Consider the following 21,626-nt stretch of genomic DNA (forward strand, 5'->3'; position numbering starts at 1 on the left):
TTGTCTCAAGGAAGATTTTGAACTATATTCTATAAACAGAAAGTGAGTTGATGTGTACCACCTGCTGCTAAAGCTGGGTTTGTGGGGGCTGTAAAATGCATCCAGCTGTTAACGAAATGCTTTATGAATGGGCTGTGCTACAGTAACAGCAGCTTTTAGAATCTGTGAGTTTTGCAGTTAATAAGCTATGTTTGTTGTGTTGCAATCTACATTGTGTCCATGGTTTTGAGTATAAATATATAGCTGCTGCTGAATAATTTTACTGTGGCTTTCTGATTTGGGACTTGAGATAGTGTTCCTCGCATAGCTGAATCGTGTCCGACAAATGTGTGTGGTGCAATGTTGTTCACATTTGAAGGGCAAGGCAAGACTGATCCTGGTAATGGAGAGCAGGGCTGAGCTGCCTCCAAAAAACCAGGGTTTGCATCCATCCTCAGGACACTGGACGTCTACCCCAACATCCCTAATGTTTCGACTCCAAGTAGCCAATTATACCTTCTGGGGGCATGATCAGTCATTTGGTTCTATCTCCCGGAGACACAACTGGCTTGGGGCTCAGAAGTGACTTGGATGGTCACTACCAGTTTTGAAATAAGTCCCCCATTTGTAAGGCAGGATATGGCAGTTGAATGCGATGAAACGGCCAATTGCACCCCAAGGAAAGACAATGAGCAATGCCATGTACCACTCTTTGAGGCTATATTTTAAAGTGAGTATTGCCATCAGAGTGAACTTTGCAAAGATTTGAACTTTTCAGTCGGGTAGCAAAAGCAACCATAACAGCATTAAAAAGACAGCTCAAATGGGATACGACATGAATATATGACCCATGGGCTCTGTGCACCAAGGAGGTGACAAAGCAGGCATTGCTTGCAAAAAAAAAGTCGTACGGTGCCTCTAATCCAAAAAGCAAGGCATTCCTGTCTCTTAGAATCTTCTTTTGTAAATGATCCAAGGAGCAAAGATCAGTTTGTCCAAGGGAAAAAACATTAAAGTTCTAAAATAAAATGCAAAAAAAGAGAGAGAGAAAGGACAAGTGCACAATACCACCACACTTGTGTAGACATTCAGTTCTCTAAATCAAGATGACAAGGGCCTAATTACTGCTTTCAGGAGAATAGAAACTCCTTTTCTGTCCAATTCTCTCTGTCTCTGAAAAACTGGAAGTTTAAAAAACATGGCCCCTTTGTAAGGATTTTGCTACCCACTGGGCTACACTTCCCATATGCTAATATGGGAAGCCTGGGGGGGTGAAGTTGGGCCACAGGCGGCAGTCTGCCTATCCATGATGTCAAGGACAGCCTATCAGATAACGCTTGAAGAAGCACCGCCTCCAACACAAAGCAGCCTACTAAGGTTGCCCCTGGAAAACCATTAGCCTTTGCTGTTGCCCACAGGGTTGGCCCAAGACAAAGGGAAAGAGAGTACTCCTTTCTGTGGGCATAAAAATTGTCTTGGTTACTAGTTTCATATTTCTGCAGCACTAAGAATGTGATGGCCTCCCACAGCAGCTGCTGGTGGTTCTCCTCCAATATCTGGCGGTTGCCTCCCCCCATTTGTCAACTTGAGTTGACTGCCTCACTCTAATGGTAGTCCTGCCATGAAGCCACTCGTAATGGTAGGACTCGCCATAGACATCAAGGAAGTGGCCTTTTATGTGGCTTCCCTAATTACTGAACTCCTATTTCCAGAGGCATCCTTTCCATTGAAGACTTTTTGGCTGGTTATTTTGTTGTTGATGATTCTGCCCCCCCCCGACCATGTTTTTCTCTTTAGATACAGATGGATATGAAGTTTTGTTTTGAATGCTTCATTCTTAATACCTCATAGTACTTTTGCTTTGTTTTTAATGGCTGTTTTATTGACGTGATATTAGCCAACCTGGACCTCACTTCAAGGGAGAAAGGGAGCAAAATAAAATAAATATGCCAACAAGTTAAAAAAGAAACAAACAAACCCAGACAAATTACACATACATACACAAAACCAAGTGAATGTGAGAAGAGAAAGGATGGTGCATTTCAGACCCATCATCTTCTAAGCAGGTGACCAGCGGAATGAAGCAAATGGAGGAGAGCGGTCCTACTTTGCTGAAGAAAGGAAATGTGTGGAAGGAAAAGACCATGGGTGCATGGCATACAGGGTTGGCACAGGGGTCCCTGGCAGAATCAAGAGAGACTTAGAAGAGGGCAATAAGCAGCTTGCTGGAGTGGGGGATCTGGACAGAGTGCAAAGCTCCTTTTCCTTTGATAATCTCATTGGGAGTAAAGTGATCCTGTGCCAGAATGACCAGAATGGCTTGTGGCTTCTGTGGAATTGAAAACACCCAGTGTTAGATCACAGAGGAATGTTTAGTCCCCTCCTGTCAATTACCCTCTTTGCCTTTTGGCTTTGAGCTCAAAAGCAAAACCTCACTTGTTGGGCTTTGATTTGCAAAGGAACAGCCTGTCTGAAGTTCAGAGCCCCCCCCGCCCCCGCCAGCACAGCCACTTTACTCCAGATGGCAGGATGATTTCTTATATCCAGAGGGACAAGTGAAAATGAAAAGCCTACTGAGATCCGTGTGCAGTTCAAGTTGAGGCAACTCCACCCTTCTGAGACAATGCACCAAAAGGATATGTCTGGGAGGGCTTGAGTTCCGCTTTAGCCAAGCAGTTGGGAAAAGAGCCACTGTCTCAAGGAAGGAGGGGTAAGATGGGGAAAACAAGAGGATGGAGCGCCTCCAGCTGGGCCTCTTGTAACGCCACTGTTCTGCAGTGAAAAGTGCCATATGGGCTTGCCTGAAATCTGGACAGTGCATTTCACAAACCACTTCAAGTAGAAAATGTGCCCTTAAAGCCCACCTGAGATTTCTTGAATTCATTGACGCTGAATGGGTTTGAAGGCAGGCAGATTGGTGACTTCTGTAGGTAACAGAAGCCCTGCTGAAAAGTAAAGAAAAAAAATAATGCTTGTTCAACTGCAAAATCTAGCTATTTCTATACAGAGCATTTTATTTAGGGCTTTCATCCAGCAGATTATCTTGTTGTGTTTCCACTTTTGCTGCTCAACTAAATGCATGTGCTTGTGTTCTTAAAAATACATACATGTATTTGCGAAGGCTTAAATATATTCACACTGTTTTTTTCCACAGATCCACCTGCCTCTATATATTGTCTTAGGGTCTCTCGTGGGTATATATAACTTGCTATTTGAATCATCTTTGGTGCAGTTTGGTTTAAATCAAATTATGGTATCTACACATGTTTTGACTTAGAGTGCTCCATCCCACCTCTTTTTAGAGCTGTCTTGCTCCTTTCTAGCACAGCTCTAGGGCTTTTGGGGTTTCTTTTGATGGAGAATGATTCAATGCATTTCTAATTATCCTGATGAGTAGCCCGTGTGAATAACTAATTCACACCCAAATGAAGCTGTGGGTGGTGTTATCTGAGGTGACAACCCTGTAATGTATTAGGTGGGTTATGGCATTTTAATGGACAATGGGAAACCTCCTGCTTTATTTTCATTTTTCTACTGCTTTATTTTAAAAAAAGTTTCCTATTGATGCAGCACAATTTTAGATAAATGAGATAATTGGTGTATTATGTACATCATGTTAGGTAGATGCATTGCTGTTTTGCTAAGTCACTTGCTTTATTTAAGAAAAAATGAAGTCACCATGTCCCACTGAGTGATGGCCACGGGGGGGGGGGAAGGCCACGGGGGGGGGAAGGCAGGGAAGGGGGCTATATAAGCCCACACCCTCAAATTTATTAAAACGTGACAGCACTCTCCCTCCCCTCCCATTGTTTTTGTCTTAGTGATTACTTGGGGGGTGGCGGGGAAGAGATGTGTAGAAAGTAAATAAAAGCAGTCACTGGGAAAACCAGCTGGATTGGAGGCTGGCTGTCCTTGAAACAACCCTCCCCCCCTTCTGAAGAATAAAGAGCCGATCTTTGGGTCGCCTCGCCTGTTTAGGCTTTTAGAGCCCTCCAGTGGAACCACCACCACCTTCTCATTGCCACCTCACAGAGGAAGTGAGAGAGAGGGGGACTGATCAACCAATTCCTTGGGCCGCATTCTCACAAGGCAGCACAATAAGTTTCTCTGAGGAGAAAGGGGGTTACTTTCCTCCTGTCTTCCCAGCCCTCACTGCAATATTTTACCCTCGTGCAGGTACTTACTACTCTCCTCTGCCGCTAGCTCCTTACTCACGAGTAAACCAGAGATCCAAAGATCTGCCTGGATTCTTCCCAAAGGAGAATAAATGTCTCCAGTATGAATGGAAGGATCGCTCAGCTGCAAGGCAAGATGGATGGCACTGAAGATACAGTCAGAAACTTTTGAGCACAAACGAGACTGGTCCAAATTCCATCGTCTGGACAGGCCCTTAGTTCAGAGTGTGTTGAACTAAGCCAGCCTTACAGACACATTGGTAGGCCTGGCTCAGGCTTGATATTTTATCTGGCTTAATCTAAACTCAATAAGTGCAAGCTTAGTCAAACTGTTGGTTCTGCTTTGGAGCTGGCCGCCCGGCAGGAGAAAATTATCAGCAGAGAAACTGGGAAGAGAGAAATGACTTACTTTTCTCATACCCGTCACATTTCTTTTTCAAATTCCATATTACTGAAACCCACAGTTTTTTTTCCTTTCTTTCACCGATTTTCAGTTGTGTATCGCTAAGGTTCCCAGACTTCTTCTGTATCTCACCCCCAGCCACACTCATCTGTGGTCCTCAAATGCGGTAGAATACACTCTTTCTTCGCCAGTGTGAAATCACAGCCAACAACCACTTCAGTGGACCTGAGTGGATGGAAATGAAGGTGGAAGCTGCCTTGTTGTCCATTGCCTGAGCCAATGCAATGTCTTGAGCTCTCAAGCAGAATCATAGAGTGACAATATTATTGAGGTATATGAGTAGAATGACACTCGAATCATCTTTAGAACTAGGAGCCTTTTCAAGCACATATTAAGAAGAGGGAGGCTGGCATTACTAGGGTTTAAAGTTCAAGATTGGGGTCTGAAGGGCTAAAGACTATTTTTAGTTCTCCTTTTAATTTCCTGGCTGAAATTCCAGCTTTGCTAGAGTCACTTGGAACCTGCCTGCCGTTAAGTTTTGCAGGAAGCTAACAACACCTAGATCCCAAACTGGGGAGATAGGAAGTACAGTAATTCAAAAATGTCAAGAGGTGCACATTTTTGCTGAAGAAGAGGAACAGCTGCTCTTACTCTTTGCAGTTTCCAAGGATGTGGGATGGGTAATGCACCACATTGTCCATAATAAATGTTTAGTGAGATTTAAAGTGCCATGAGACTCTTCATTAACCTACTGCAGCAGAGGCAACAAAGAATCCACTATCACCTTAAATATAAAAAAGTTTGGTTTGGCATAAACTTCTGTGGATTTTAGCTCACCTGATCAGGGGCAGGGGGCCCTAGTGCATGAAAGCTTATTTATTAATTTTTTGAATGGTTATATCCTATTCTTTCTCCAGTGAACTCACAGTAATGTACACAACCCTCTTTCTTCCTGGTTTAGCCTCATAATAACCTTATGAGGCAGATTAAGCTGAAAGAGTATAACTGGTCCAAGTCACAGTTATTTTCATGGCTAAGTGTGTTTTTTGAACTCAGATCTCCTGGGTCTTCCTCCAGGATGCTAACCACTAACCTCTACACTATAGCAGGCATAATAAAAGTTGAGATCTATTATCTTGTCACTGTAATGGCTCCAGCCTTAGGTCTTTCTTCTGTGATGCAGAGGCTATAGGGAAGCAGGCAGTCTGAAATTTTCATCACTAGCCGTATTGTGCAACTTTCCTATCCAGAATAACTTCCAGGTGCTGGCTTTTGAATGTGCCAAAGCTCCTCTTCTGGGTCACAAACCTGACAAAAAGTTCTGCATTCCAAGAAGGGGAGGTTCAGACTGTGCAGAAGGGCACCAGACAGATCCAGAATTGCTCCCCGAGATAATTTCAAACTCTAGACCAGGGATAGACAAAGGGTGGCCACCAAGACCCTGGCATACTCCCTAGGCTTGTCCGACATCCCACCAGGACACTTCAGCCCAAGAGGGAAATTGTTCCTGATCATTCACTTTCAGTTTCAAAATTTGTCTTTTAAAACCAGCTCCAGGATTACACAGAAATGGCAAATTATTTCCTTGCCATAGCTTTTGGAAGACGGTTTTTATTTTGAGAGCAAAAATGTTCAGAGGGAAAAAGGAGAGAGTTTTTGCCTCCTAGGGCTAGTGATGGCCCAGGTGATGCCTGGACTCTCAGAAGCTGTCCACCTATATTCTAGTCTCAGTGATCTTACAGCCTTCATGGCTTTGTATGTGATTTGAAATGCTTCCAAATACAGTGGAGCAAATTGGCACAGCTGTGGTGGGGGGCATCCTCCACATTCTGCTAAGTAGGTATTTAGATTTTTATCCTAAAGTCCATAATCCATCGCAAAGAGAGAAGTGTAAATCCTCTTGTGTAGTTACACTGGTAGGAGGGAAATGGCTAATTGTGGCAAATTGCCTCTAATTAGGAAGTCCCTGCTTGGATTCCTGGTTGCATGTCACTGGGGCATAATGAGGAATCTGAGCAGGAACTCATTACTGTAGAAGCAATTCGCTTTTTTAAAAAAGTGGGGGGGGGGGATAATCTGTCCTTTGGAATATCATTGGCCTGATTCTAGAAATGATGAAGCATTGCAAAATAATTTGTATGTGCAGGGAAAGGGCCATATATGACAGCCAAAGTTAGTCTGTGGCCACATGCATGCCTATCCCTAGCAAAAAGAAGCTGGAGAAATGCACCTCTTTCCATGGACACTTTCTTCCCAGAAGTTAATGAATAAAAGCCAGGGTCATAAGGGGAATTGGTTATTGGGCCAGAATTGTGGACCATGTAGCCTTCTAGATGTTTGCTATCTCTCACCAAGCCTAGCACATTGAATGTTGAATGTTTTAGGGAGCTGCAATCTGAAGGGCCATACCTTTCCCACTCCTGTGTTAGTTGAAGATTCTCCCCTGTAAGGAGTCTTTGGAAGAAGACCGGTCCAGGATAAACCCTCATCTGCAGTGCTCAATGCTCTTCTGCTTAACTCTATATAGTGGGTATGACTGAAAAATCTACCTTACTTGCTCCATCTTCACAGGTTCTCCTCCACGTCCCCTTGCCCTCAGAGGTAATACAGGTGAAGACCAGAGAGAGGGACCGGGCGGGGGGCGGGCGGGGAATCTCTCAGTGTTGGTGCCAACGTTGTTTATCTTCTGGGCATTAGGCAAATGTTTTTATTTTTTATGTTTATTGTTTATGTGATTTTTAAAAATGTTATCTTCTTGTTTTTTAAAAAGTGTCCTCAAATATTTTCTGGACAGCTTATGTAGAAATATTTTGAATATATAAATTGGTAGCAAACCCTTGCAAATTTGAGGCAGAATCTAATCAAAACAGCCCCCCCTCAAAAAAAAAAACAAAACAGGAGGAGAGCCTTTAGGGGAAAAATATATCTGGGTCGTGGAAGGGGGATAAACAGAGCCCAAATAGCCCACTGAGGCTTGAGCATGCTCAGCAGCTGCAGACTGTTACAATAGCTGGTGAAGGGAAGGGCAGAAAACCACTGGAGGAAGGAATGGAGTGCCCCGGAAAAGCCCCTGACTCACTGTGTACACTGAACAGGGCAGCATTTTGATCACAGGCCCTCCTTGTATATGATGATGATGATGATGATGATGTTAAAAAGAGAGATGCTAATGCACTCAGACCCATCTTTGAAGGCATAGACACTTCCTTAGTCAACATGATGGGGACTGGCTCATCATAGATAGAAAATGCGAACATCTAAATTTCCAAACATCTCTGGCATGCAGTGTGGCTGATTCTATAACCCCTTGCAAGATTTTGCTCCATGTTATTGTTCAGTTCGATTCCTGTTTAATTACAGCTTTCCTGTGGATCGCAGGTTATATAAGAATGTAGACATTTCCTGATTACTGGAAACGTCTAGGTAGAATCTCCCAGTCCTGGCTTACTGTGACATGACTGGCATTTAGATGGCAGTGAAATTCTGCATCTATGAAAAACAACTTGGTTTCCTTGCCCTCCTTGTGCCCCCATCGACAGACACGTTCTGATGGCTAAGGACGTGCCAGCCAAATGTATACTTCCTTAGACGTGCCCAGATCTGACTGGCATGCTATACATTTATCTAGCAGAGTTACTGCCAGGCGATGTTCTGATCACTGAAGCCTGAAACTACCTTTCATTCCGGTCAACCTGTTCTCCACCCACCCATGAAGGTGCAATGGCTTTCACCGTATCCCTCTTGCCCCACCACCTCTTTATATGCTCACTGTCCTCAGTTGCAGCCAGGATGTTTTTTTCCTTGCCTTTTTATTGTTCCAGTGACCTAGCAACCCTGCACCGGTGGAGCCTTGCCAGTCGGCTTCCTCTCCAAGCCGTCTGACAGACTCCAGCTAGGCTGCCATCAGAAAGAAGGGGGTGGAATTGGTGACAAAGTAGGGTCTCCCTCCCTCCCTCCCTCATTCGCTTTTTCCACATGCCCAACACCCTCACAATTCCTTGGTTTTTAAAACTATAAATACCAGGGATTTTTTTTTTCCCAGGAAGAAAAGATTCACAGGGAATTTTGAAATGGTGATACAGGTTTGGTGGGTAGGTAGCCTTTTAAACCACCAAGAGAAGCCATACATACCAAATTAAGGAATTGACTCCCCTGGAAAGTCAGGAGCATTACTGGTTTGCTTAAACCTTAGTTATATATACTTTTTAAAGTTAGCTACCTGCTGTCAGGTAGGACCAGGGGACTGGGTTTGTTGGTGCTCCTGGGATTTTCTGTCTTAGGTGCCACAACAAGTGGCTTAGCTTTGGGTACCATGCCTGTTTCTTGGGGTGCCTTTTTCCTCCAGCAGCAAAATGGCTTGAGCTAACCTTTTGCCTACCTATAACTGTCTTCATAATTCTGTAATCACATATGTAAGGTCAAATCCATAAAATCAGGACAAGTAATTAAAATTCCCTCATCTGTTAAGATGGCAGGACAGTTAATGTTCAGCTCTCTTGCACTTGAAGGAGAGCTGAAGAATGATGGCAGCCAACCCAGCAGTCCAATTGGTAGTGTTCCCCTTTTGGCTAAAAATCAGCCAAAGAAAAGCTAAAAGTGTAAATAATGTTACATTTCATTTGAAATACATGCATATTAAAAGGAGCTGGCCAAAGTGGGATAATACTCACCCATCTTAAAGATGAGTGTAATGAGAGATATCTGTTCTCTTAGGAGTAAGAGGCAGTAATAAATCTGATGGTGCATGCCCCTCCTCTCCTGTTCATTCTCTGGCTTCTTCAATTAGTGGTTCTTTCACCTATATTTCTGTCTGGTCCCCTATGGATATTAAAGAGGCAGGCAGCTTGGAAGTCTTCTTGCTGAAACTCATTAGGGAGATAAAAAAGAATAACTTGGAGACGTCATAGAAATAGAAGTTTCTATCTAACCTTTTAACCTTTGAACTTCAGAGCTGGAAAGGACCCTATGGATCATCGAGTCCAGCTCCTCTTAAGGAGGCACAATGGGGAACTGAACTCCCAACATCTGGCTCTGCAGCCAGAGACCTAAGCCACAGTCTATGTTCAAATGTGTAACAAAGATTATTATTCTGAACAATCTCAGTAGAAAAAGACGTGTCAGTTGGAAAACATGGAGGAGCTAGAGGACGTACACAAAACTCCCCACAGTCGCTAGATTGGTTTCATACTGATTTTTTTGGATAGTGCCTCCTTTTGTGCAGATATTATCCAAATAACAAAGTTAACAGAGCAACAACTACTCCCTAGCAGTGCAGAAGATTTTTTTTCCCACTGGAAAAAGCACTGATGATGGGAAGGCAGTAGGAAAAGAGGAAGAGCAAGTGTAAGATGGGTTGGCTCGATAAAGGAAGCTACAGCTTTGAGTTTGCAAGACCTTAACAAGGCTGGAGGATAGGTATTCATAGGGCTGCCATAAGTTGGAGGCAACTTGATCGTACATAACAACTGTGCAGTAGATTGTTCCAAATAAGGGAGTAGAAGCAATATATTAGAAATAATGGCAGTTTGGGGAATAACAATGGCACAGTGATGCAAAATAAAGTACTGACTGGTAATGTTGCTGCTCCCTCCATAACAATAGGTACTGTTTTCTCATTACCTTTTCTTGTTACTTTGTCTTTTAGTGACTTATGCTTTCAGGTTTTGCAACAATTTACAGAATAAATGACTTAATATCAGTGGGTAGTTTTGTTCAGTATGTTCTTCAAAAACAATAAAGAGTTTGGGGAATGTTAAGGTTAGTGGACTCATAAAATCTAATGCCAAACAATACGTTTTTAGCCTTTGACATGTGACAAGATTCTTATTTTTTTAAAAGAGTAGCATGTGCTGTATTTAAAAGTATAACTTTCCAGGCTCTGTTTGAAGTTCTTCTCATGTGTTTGCTAACCCTATTATTCAGATTTTCTCTTCTATAATTGATTTATATATGTTTGTAGCCTGTCACATTCAGGATGAATAATGACCTGTAACCTAAGGATTAATATTTTAAATAAAGTTTTAAATGTGTAAATGTTTTCCCTTTGTTTCTGGAATCAGTTACTGCCTTCTTTAATGTATTTAGCATTAATCTTGCGTGTATGAGACACTGTTCCCAATGAGGTAATACCTGAATATGAAAATAAGAGTATGGAATGTGGATTAGCACTTGAGGCAGTGGTTGTCAAACAACACAGGCATCTATATGGAACACCAAAATTTATTTGTTTATTTATTTTCATAATAATTATTCCCCCTCAATACCCATGTCATCTTGAAAGTGTGATGTGGCATCTCCTATTACTCTTACCTGCCATGGGTTATCCATCTGTGGCCTTCTGGCAGGCTTGTAAGGTTTTGGTCCTTTTACAGGAGAAATCTAGGGTAAAAATATTTTAAATAAATAAATTAGATAAATTGTAGTCACTTAAGATGTTAATTTTTCTCCTAATCTCCTGCTCCTCCTTCCCACCACCTTGCTCTAAATGAGAAATATGATAGGGTAGCCAGAATCCTGTTCGCTAGTTTTGCCAGCGTAACTGCAGTAAGTGTAAATGTTTGCAGCAAATTGCTAGTAGTTAAGAAGTAACCACTTGTATCCCTTGTGATTTGGTATGCAAGTAGGGATAGCAGTGACTCATTATAAGTAAAGGTTCCCCTTGACAATTTGTCCAGTCATATCTGACTCTAGGGGACAGTGCTCATCTCCGTTTCCAACCCATAGAGCTAGCGTTTGTCCGAAGACAATCTTCCGTGGTCATGTGGCCAGCACGACTAGACATGGAACGCTGTTACCTTCCCAGCGTAGTGGTACCTATTTGTCTACTCGCATTTTGAATACTTTCGAACCGCTAGGTTGGCGGGAGCTGGGACAAGCAATGGGGGCTCCCTCCGTCACGTGGATTCGATCTTATGACTGCAGGTCTTCTGATTTTGCAGCACAGAGGCTTCTGCGGTTTAACTGAGTGATTGATTAACTAGTGGCAATTCACCAGCCTTGGACACATGCTGACATAACTAAACCAATGGGATCCTGGTCAATGCCTTGTAAATGTAAAAATGTTCCTCTGGAAAAACTATCATGATGGGGCTTGGGTTCTTTGGTAGAATATTAAATATGAAAGGCTGAGAAATAGTGACTTGCGATTTTACAGGTATAGAACAAGTTGTAATTCAACAAATGTAATTTCAACAGAAAATTGTATGTAATTTCACAAATACATCTGTATAGCAATGCATACATCACTGTCTACTGGTGTCAGGACACTATAACCAGGCAAATAGCAGTGATATTTACAGTCCCAAATAACATCACAAAAGTTCACCAACAGGTTCTAGGTGTTTGTGCTTCCTGGCTGTAAGCCTCAGGTGCTCCAAAAGCATGCGTGTAGCAGTTGCTTGTAAGTGTGAACTAGCTTGGAGAAGAAGAAGAAAAGTATCTAATTAATTAAATTTCCAAGATTGTAAAGTCCACTGTATTGCTCTTGGCTCAAGTCCTTTTTACTGCATTTTAGATTTCCAAATACTGCATAATAAATGTACCGTGTCCGTGAGGGCACCAGATGTGTCACGAGGCCACATTTGCACAGCTTACACTCAACGTGTGGTACATGTATATAGCCTGTCTATATCATTTCCATTTCAAACAGGTTGCCTGTCCCACAAAAGGAAAGGGTTAATTGTATTTCCTTGGTTATTGGACCGTACAATGGACCCTTTCTAGAGCATATTATCCATGTTCTTTTTCGGCTCCATTGAATGGCTTTTCTGCTCTGAGGATTTTTCTCAGCACTGCTCCTTTCAGGGAGAGAACAAGGAAGGAAACTGAAATAGTCCAGATTTAGGACCGAAGCTTTTGTTCGCATAAATTCCCTTGGCACCAAAACAGCCTCCACCCTTAATCATTACATCCGCAGCAGTGTTTGAAAAACAGAGCCCAGAAACGTTTTCCTAGTAGCTGATAAAGGAGTGGGCTGAAGTGGATGCCCACCCTGCAAGGCAGGAGGGGCCAGCTCTGTTCTTTATTATTCTTTTCCAGCCTAAACCTTGCTCCTAAGGGTTTCCTGGAGAGACTCAGGAATGAGGAGATTTAGATTTTCCTCTGTGACAATATCTGTGGATTTTGCCAGATTGCAAACATTGCTTTTACAGCCTCTGTTTCTTTTCTTGTGAGATTCTTTTGTTACAGTTGAGCATTGCTTTTTTTTAATTCAACGTGATTCATTTTACAGAGATATATATATATATAAAAAGACCTAGAGCAGTGGTCACCAACCTTGGGCCTCCAGATGTTCTTGGACTTCAACTCCCAGAAATCTTGGCCAGCAGAGGTGGTGGTGAAGGCTTCTGGGAGTTGTAGTCCAAGAACACCTGGAGGCCCAAGGTTGGTGACCACTGACCTAGAGGACCACTGGAACTTTAAGGCTGCTGAATGTCCCTTTGCTCAGGAGGAGACATCATTTATTTGAAGAGAACAACTGCTGATTCTGGAACTTTTAGAAACCTCTCATTTTAGTGAACTTAGTAGCAGAGTGCCAAAACAACAGCTATCAGAGAAGAGTCCACAGAAGAGGAGTCTGGGTAATGTGCTCCTGTCCCTTACCCCAGTAGCTTCTCCAAATACTTCTCACAACATGAGAAGGGAGACTGCTGAATGCAGTAGCAGAGCGGGATGTGGCATGAAGGCTAAAATGGTAGGGATAATCCCCCAATGATGTTAACTAGGCTTGCTGGGTAAATTCTTGATAATTGTAAAACCATAGCAGAATCTGAAATAGGGCTTGGCAGTACAGTAAATAGTTACAAGGAACATTGTTGCCTATAATTAGTTACATTTTGCTGATAAGCAATATATGTAGTAACTGTGTAACAAGTAACACCTGAGTTGCTTTCAAAGGAACTTGTAACTCATTTTAAAGGCATATTGATAGGAATTTTCCAAGCTTTATGACATTTCCCTAGGAAATGGCAAGGGAAGTATTTTGTGGTTTTGTCTTCTATATTTTTATAAATATTTCCCAGGTGCCATATGAGAATTGAACACTAGAGAGAAGCAGAAGGTATTTACCAGTATCTCTATGGCCTGCTGGTAAAAAAAAGAGCAACACAAGGAATAATGCAATGACTTATTTGTGGAAGTGGACCATTGATAGTGATACAGGAACAGCCTAGTGCAATGAGTTTGTTTCAAATATAAGCTTCTGAGCTCTCTTCTCAAAATCATTACAGATCTTACATATCCCTGGGTTCAACGTCATGAAAGCATTCATCTTCAATTTCTCTCTCTCTCTCTCTCTCTAATAGATCAAACATGCTCTTTTAGATAGACTTCCATGTATCAAATTTGGACTGTGAATGTGTGGAAAAGACGTACATTCCCAGTTACTGACCCTTAACTACTGTAAAAGTATAAATTTTAGTCTAACATCATATAAATCTCTTTATAAAAGGGTATGTAAGGAAACCACACAGACTAGCCCTTGAACACTAAATATGTGTACTTAGCAACATTCAGCAGATACTAATTTAAGCAACTGAAGTGCCTCCTCAGAGCAGGAATCCAGATTGACTTTAGATTCCCTTATGTGAAGACAACTCAGTATGTCTATCCATGGATCCACCTAACATGTTAGCTGAATGTTATTGGTAGGGAGTGCAGCCAACTCATGGAGATTAGCAATTGCCTCACACATGCTTTTAAATGGCAGTGGAGATGTCTGAAATCCTAATTACCTTTGTTCCATTATCTTTGTCCCATCTTAGAGTCTAAGCTAAATTTCAGAAGCATTTTAAGATTGTTAAAATGCAGTTTTAATCTTTGGGATCGAGTAGGATACTAATCTAAATAAGCCGGCTAGAGTGGTCATACCGACCGGATACATAAAATAAATAAAATAAAAAAATAAAAATATCATCTGCATATCAAGTTGTTGATATTTCTTCTGGCAATCTTAATTCCAGTTTGGGTTTCATTCAGTACAGCCTTTCGCATGATGTATTCTGCATATAAGTTAAATAAGCAGGGAGACAATATACAGCCTTGTTGTACTCCTTTCCCAGTTTTGAACCAATCAGTTGTTCCATATCCAGTTCTAACTGTTGCTTCCTGTCCCACGTATAGGTTTCTCAGGAGACAGATAAGATGGTCAGGCACTCCCATTTCTTTTAAGAACTTGCCATAGTTTGTTGCGGTCCACACAGTCAAAGGCTTTTGCCTAGTCAATGAAGCAGAAGTAGATGTTTTTCTGGAACTCTCTGACTTTTTCCATAATCCAGCACATGTTAACAATTTGGTCTCTAGTTCCTCTGCCCTTTCAAAATCCAGCTTGTACTTCTGGGAGTTCACGGTCCACATACTGCTGATGCCTACCTTGTAGGATTTTGAGCATAACCTTGCTAGCAGGTGAAATGAGTGCAATTGTACGGTAGTTGGAGCATTCTTTGGCACTGCCCTTGTTTGGGATTGGGATGTAGACTGATTTTTTCCAGTCCTCTGGCCACTTTTGAGTTTTCCAAACTTGCTGGCATATTGAATGTAGCACCTTAACAGCATCATCTTTCAAGATTTTAAATAGTTCAACTGGAATGCCATCACCTCCACTGGCCTTGTTGTTAGACAAGCTTTCTAAGGCCCACTTGACTTCACTCTCCAGGATGTCTGGCTCAAGGTAAGCAATCACACTATCTGGGTTGTCCAGGACATCCAGATCTTTCTGGTAGAATTCTTATATGTATTCATGCCGCCTCTTCTTGATGTCTTCTGCTTCTTTAAGGTTCCTACCATTTTTGTCCTTTATCATGTCCATCTTTGAACAAAATGTTCCTTTAATATCTCCAATTACTTGAACAGATCTCTGGTTTCTCCCTCTCTATTATTTTCCTCTATTCCTTTGCACTGTTGATTTAAGAAGGCACTCCTGTCTCTCCTTGCTATTCTTCGGAAATCTGCATTCAATTTTCTGTAACTTTCCCTATCTCCCTTGCATTTTGTTTCCCTTCTTTTCTCTGCTATTTGTAAGGCCTTATTGGACAGCCACTTTGCTTTCTTGCATTTCCTTTTCTTTGGGATGTCTTTTGTTGCTGCCTCCTGAACAATGTTACGAGCCTCCATCCATATGAGCTTCCATCCATATGAGCCTCCATCCATGTTGATGTATAGTTTTAGCTATTATGAGCTGCCTTGGGTCCCTATCAGGTGGTATATTGCCAATGAATGAACGAATGAACAAACAAACAAATCAACCAACCAGCCAGCCAGCCAGCCAGCCCACCAACCAAACAAATGTTGTTCCACACCAATCCAGCATTGCATCTTCTGGCCAAACTAGATGCAATTGATGTGACCCCGTTGCAGATCTTGTAGTTATTAATCATATTCTCCCCATTAAAAAAAAAAACAAATCCACTTATAATAATACCTCTGAAAAATAAAGGGGAAAACCAGATGATGTTCTAACAATTCAGTATACTTTGTTAAATATCATATATATATAAAATACAATTACGACAGATAGATAGATAGATAGATAGATAGATAGATAGATAGATAGATAGATAGACAGACAGACAGACAGACAGACAGACAGACAGACAGACAGACAGACAGACAGACAGATAGATAGATAGATAGATAGATAGATAGATAGATAGATAGATAGATAGATAGATAGATAGATAGATAGATAGATAGATAGATAGATAGATAGATAGATAGATAGATAGATAGATAGATCATGTATACATATATGTATTCAAGAGAATATAAGAGACATCAACAGAGGGGTGTGGGTAATTATTTCATAAAATAAAGACTTCTAAAGTTTTTCTAGTCCTGGGCACCCTGGCATTCTGGTATATAGACAATTATAAAAGGCAGTCATTTTTATTTTTAAAAAGGTCAAACAAATCTCGGACTTAAAGTTCTTTAGATATTTGTGATATTTCTGAAGAACAGCTGCTGCAGTCCTTTGCTTCTATTCATTAATCCTCCTTTTAAGATTGTTGCCATATAGAAGTTAATTTGAGCTTTGCCATCCAATTGAACACCAACAGGATTTGAGCTGTGAGCTTATCAGGCTATATGAGTTAAGCAGGGTCAAGTCTGAACGAGTCTTACAGAGTGAGCTTAGCAGAAACACCAGTAGAGGATCGAGTGTCTGGATGCTTTGGATTTCTTTGAAAACACAGATTTAGGCCTGATGGTAATATTAGTAGTCTTTCAGCTGTCAGAGGCAGATAAAAACAAAAAAACCCAAACCCTGCTATCAATTTGTCCCTAAAGAATTTCATTTGGTAAGAATGTTTTGATTTAGCCGGTAACATCAGAGCCCAGAATAGTATAAATAGGCTGCCATTGTAGCAAAAGCCAGATGTCTGGTCTAGATAAATGAGTAACAATATAATGACTCTAAAGAAAAATGACTCTGATCGATCAATACATGTCTGTGTGCCTACAAAATGGTCAGCACAATCAGCGGTCTGCCATTCTCCTGTCTGTTACATTTAGTCATACTAACTTTCTCGCCACAGACATCTTGCTGCAGTCTTCTTCCAATTAGTTATTTTCTTGAACACTTGATATTATTTGTACCACCCCACACTCTTTCCCTTCGTTCTGCAGTCTCTACCTTCATTGGGGAATGGTGATCTTTCAGGTACTGTTAGATAGCAGTCCTCATAGGAACTAACCACCACAGCCAATGATGAGGGATAAATGGCAGTTGCAGTGCAAGGACATTGGACAGCAAACCAGTTCAAATTATTTAATTTACACCAGGTCTTCTGTCTCCTCATTCCTGTCCCATTGTCATCTTTGCCTGCTGGTCCATCTCACACAAGATAAACACAATCGAAACAGCAAAAGAGGCAAGGCTGATGAGACAACTAAAACGCAGAAGTGAGCCAGTCCTGCCAGCTGATTGACACCTGCAATCGCTCAAGGATGCAATCCTCTGCACATTTGCGTGTGAAACATCTTCACTGAACTCAGAGGAGGTTATTTCCAAATAACTATGCTTAGGATTGGCTTCAAAGAATCTTGCAATTTTACAGATTGTGTTTATGAGCAAAAAATAGGTGAGGCAAGAAAATACCTGTTGAATACAAAAGCCCATTTATATATTAAAGAAATAGATCACATTTATGAAGCTTATATGTGGTTGTTGATTTTGTTTTGATAGTTTTTACAGCCTAGTCAGTTAGCAAAAGTAAAAGCAGCAAACCCAAAAATTAGGTTAAAATTGGAGGCTATTTATACATCATTAGAACAGCATTGTGAATGTAGCACATAACTTTTATTTTTCAATAATCACAGTGCCTGTTGCAGTTATGAATGGAGAAGAGAGAAAAAAAGATTTATAATACTTTCAACAAAAATATTTATCTTGACAAGCTTGATGTCAGAAAAAGAACAGAGTCCTTTTCTGCTTACATCTGGAGGCATCAGCCTCATGTGAGACAAATTGCTTTGAAAATAAATCATATCCTGTGTAAATTGGTTTATTTATCTAAGAAGCCATTGTAGTTTATGTTAAGCAAATTGATCTCAAAAGACCAGCTTTTTAAAATTGTCTTATTTCACACCGTGCAACATATTTGAAGCTCCTACCTTATTCCCTTGGAAGATGAAAATTTGTAATTGTCACATCCTGCCCTAGGACTGGTTTCAACTAAAAGAAATAAAATTTGCAGTTTAGTATATAACACTTTCCCCTAACTTCCCAGAACACTTCACATACACTGTCACCTTTGACCATTGGCCATGCTGTCAAGGGCTGCTAGGATCTGCAATCCAAGATGGGGAGGGAGGTGGGGGGGAGAGTGAGAGATAGAGAAGTTGCCTCAGAGGAGATTTTTATGGTAGCCACAAATGCTGTACTCTAAAACAGTGGTCCCCAACCTTTTCCAACCCGCGGAGGGGTTGGGGGGTTGGGCTCACAGGTGGGTGGGGCATGCTCACGGGTGGGCGAGGCACCCATGGGTGCAGGTGGGCAGGCCATTCATGTGGGTGGGTATGCGGGGGGGAGTGTGTGTGTGTGTGTGTGGGAGATCTGTCTCTGCAGCCCGGTCCTGCCAAGGCCATGGACTGGCACCGGGCAGCAGAACAGGGGTTGGGGACCCCTACTCTGAAACACATCAGCTGTCTACAGACAGCACATTCAGGGAAGGGCACCACCCCCGATTCCTTCAGCAGTAGTGACTCTGTCACCTCTGGGTAGCTAAACTGCTTTCTTTGGTTTATTTGTCTGTGGCACTATATTATGCCTTGAGGAAAGGTTGGTAATGAACGCTGCTTGCAACAATTACTGGATGGCATAGAGGATAGTAGCTCTGATATTCCTAGTTCAAGCTGTTCTGTACTTCAAATAGAGGCCCACTACAGGTGCTTGAGTAACAGCTGTAGCTGTATTAACTAGTCGATAAACGAAGTAATAGTAAGAAAAAGTAAGAAAAAGTAAGAGGATTACAGCAACAGTAACAATAACAAGATGATGATGATGATGATGATGATGATGATGATGATGATGATGATATTGACAGTGATCATCATGAGGGTGATTATAATGATGACTATTTCTGCCCATCAGACACACAAAGCATTGTGCAGGAATAAACTCTTAAACCTAGAAATCTGGATTAAAGCCATTAACACTGATTGAGGATAGGGAGTGGAACAGTTCATGCCCTTTATCTGTAAATAATAATCCTCCTCTGTCTGGAGAGAGACCACTATTGTGCACAAGCTAAAACTTTGGAAGTAGATTTTTTTTTTCTATTGCAAGAGTTCAGTCTGGATGTAAAGATAATGCGTAGTTATAAAAAAAAAATTCTGAAATTGTCAAAGGGTATCAACTTCTTTAAGAGATATCAGTGAGTGCAAAGCACTCCTAGTGATCACTGTCCTCTCAGGTTTATGATCACACAGGAGGGCCATCACTATGTTCCGAGGTCTCTCTGTGCCACGACAGAAGAAAAATACAGCTAAGGTTCTGCATTGCTTGACTGTAATTATGTTGCTCAGTGTAGCAAGTCACAAATAGAGGGAGCCCATTGAATCAATGGGATTTATAGAGGTGTTGACTCACCACTGATTCAGTGGCCCCATTCTAGTTATGACTTACTCAGCTAAGCAGCAGGATTTCAGCCACTGTGTAAGCACTAGACAGTCTTGACAACTCAGTATGAGAGCAATGCTGGCTGGGGGATTCTGGCAGTTGTGGTCCTGAAAAGTAACTTTCCTGAATTCTGTCCGTTACTTAAAACCTTTGTAATGGGTTTGGGTGATAGTGTTTTGGAAATGCATGCCCGCTCATACCCGATGGTCTTCTGCTTGATTTGCTGTTGTACTACTATGGCTTCCACTACATTCCGAGTATTGAGTTGCAAATTCATGTGCTATGTATCCTGCTGGGCTTCAGAATTTCAATTAGACCAGGCTGGTCACAATGAGCAACTTGTTAAATGGGGGCATGTTTTGGCTTATTATTGTGACATAGTCAGATAGGAACAATCTGGACCCATTTAGGTTTTCACTGGGACACTAATAAGAGCAAAGGAAGATAGAGGTCTTCCATAGATGTGGGAAACCCACAGGTCAGAATGGGACAGGCTACTGTTGTTGTGCGACCATAACTTGCCTTTTCTGTACATATTTCCAGAAGATATCTGGGCTCAAAGAATACATGGTTTGGAAGTGCATCTTTTGGGTGTAAGATGAGATATTTTTATATATGTAGATAATTTATGAGGCATGTAGGTTTGTTTGAGACATAATCACAAATGCTTACAGGCATTACTGGTCCCTTGGAAAGATGTTAAAAATAATTAGGGGGATAAATTAGGCCAACAGAGTGTAATTAGAAAGCTGGAAGACATTCCAAAGCACAATAATTCATGGATTACAGGGCTGCTGAAGAGGTGGGCGGGGGGGGGGAGGAGGTGTAAAAATAAAGAAAGGTTTTGGCATTATGGTGCCTCTTACTGTAGATTTTATGAATCTGGGATCATTAAAAAAATACATGTCCAGTATGTTCTGCTTGTATAGAACCATGGGTGTTCTGAAATACAAAATAAATGAAAATCTAAAATAATTCACATGAGCTATGATGGCAAAGGCTACACCACCTCCATCTCACTGGAGTTCTCCATACACAGGTACCCTCATATGCAGGCTATGTCATGTTTATGTACTAATACATATGCATATAGAGGCAGTAGTACAAACAAGAGAAACAACTAACAAATAACTTTTTGATAAATCTGTTTTTATGCACAGTAATTACTATTATTAGATAGCCAGTGTGGTGTAGTGGATATAAGTAATGGTGTGAGACTCAGGAATCCTGGGTTCAAATCCCCTCTTAGCCATGGAAACTGGAGGTATGGCAGTGCTAAAACCTTTTATATAAAATACCTTTTATATATCTCAGTGTTAGGGTTGCTATAAGTTAGTTATGTCTCGAAGGCAAATAACAACAGCAATTGCTCTCTCTCTCTCTCCAGACACACCAAGCATGACTGCTGTTTTACTTTCCCATTCTTCTCCTATTCACTTTCAGCCATGACGAACAGCCAGAAGGTGGTAGAAAGTTCAAATGCTGAAACAAAGGTTCGCAGCCGTCCTGCACACAATACAGACGCCTTCAGTAGCCTTGGCATTGGTGAAGGAAGGACATTGTGGACAATCGCCAACAGCGTTCCTGCTTCTACAGCTGTAACAGGAAGCTCTGCATCTCATACTAAAAGGATTGGATCTAGACATCTTGCACACGCTTCATCTCCAGCGATGAGGACCAGAAAAGGGAATGCAGCCTCAGCAAGTACTGTGGATATGGCTGCACTTGAAACTGGGACTTTGAGCAGAAGTTCTCCTAAAATGTCCATTGGTTCACTTTCAGAGAGTAATCATTTAGGTAAGTTTCACTATCAAAAGTATCTGGGTAGGTGGTTAAAGGCTGAGGTAACAGTTGAATGGAGCAAAGCTTTCTACCTGTGTAAGAATAAGGGGAAGATTGAAAAGACAAAGAAAGGTGTGGTCTCCCTTTGTTAACTACTGGCATCCAAACATAATGT

General features: G+C 41.5%; 1 protein-coding gene across 1 annotated transcript in view; it reads left to right on the forward strand.

Moving 5' to 3' along the window:
* The window catches only part of HEG1 (heart development protein with EGF like domains 1), an 84,048-nt gene that overhangs the window by 14,321 nt on the left and 48,101 nt on the right, over positions 1 to 21,626 (forward strand). Inside the window, exon 2 of the mRNA XM_072984994.2 lies at positions 21,113 to 21,466. Within this exon, the coding sequence (XP_072841095.2) occupies positions 21,113 to 21,466 (354 nt within the window). The remainder of the gene's footprint in view (positions 1 to 21,112; positions 21,467 to 21,626) is intronic.

Source organism: Pogona vitticeps, chromosome 1 (genome assembly GCF_051106095.1).
Source record: "Pogona vitticeps strain Pit_001003342236 chromosome 1, PviZW2.1, whole genome shotgun sequence".
In the NCBI taxonomy this organism is placed as follows: domain Eukaryota; kingdom Metazoa; phylum Chordata; class Lepidosauria; order Squamata; family Agamidae; genus Pogona; species Pogona vitticeps.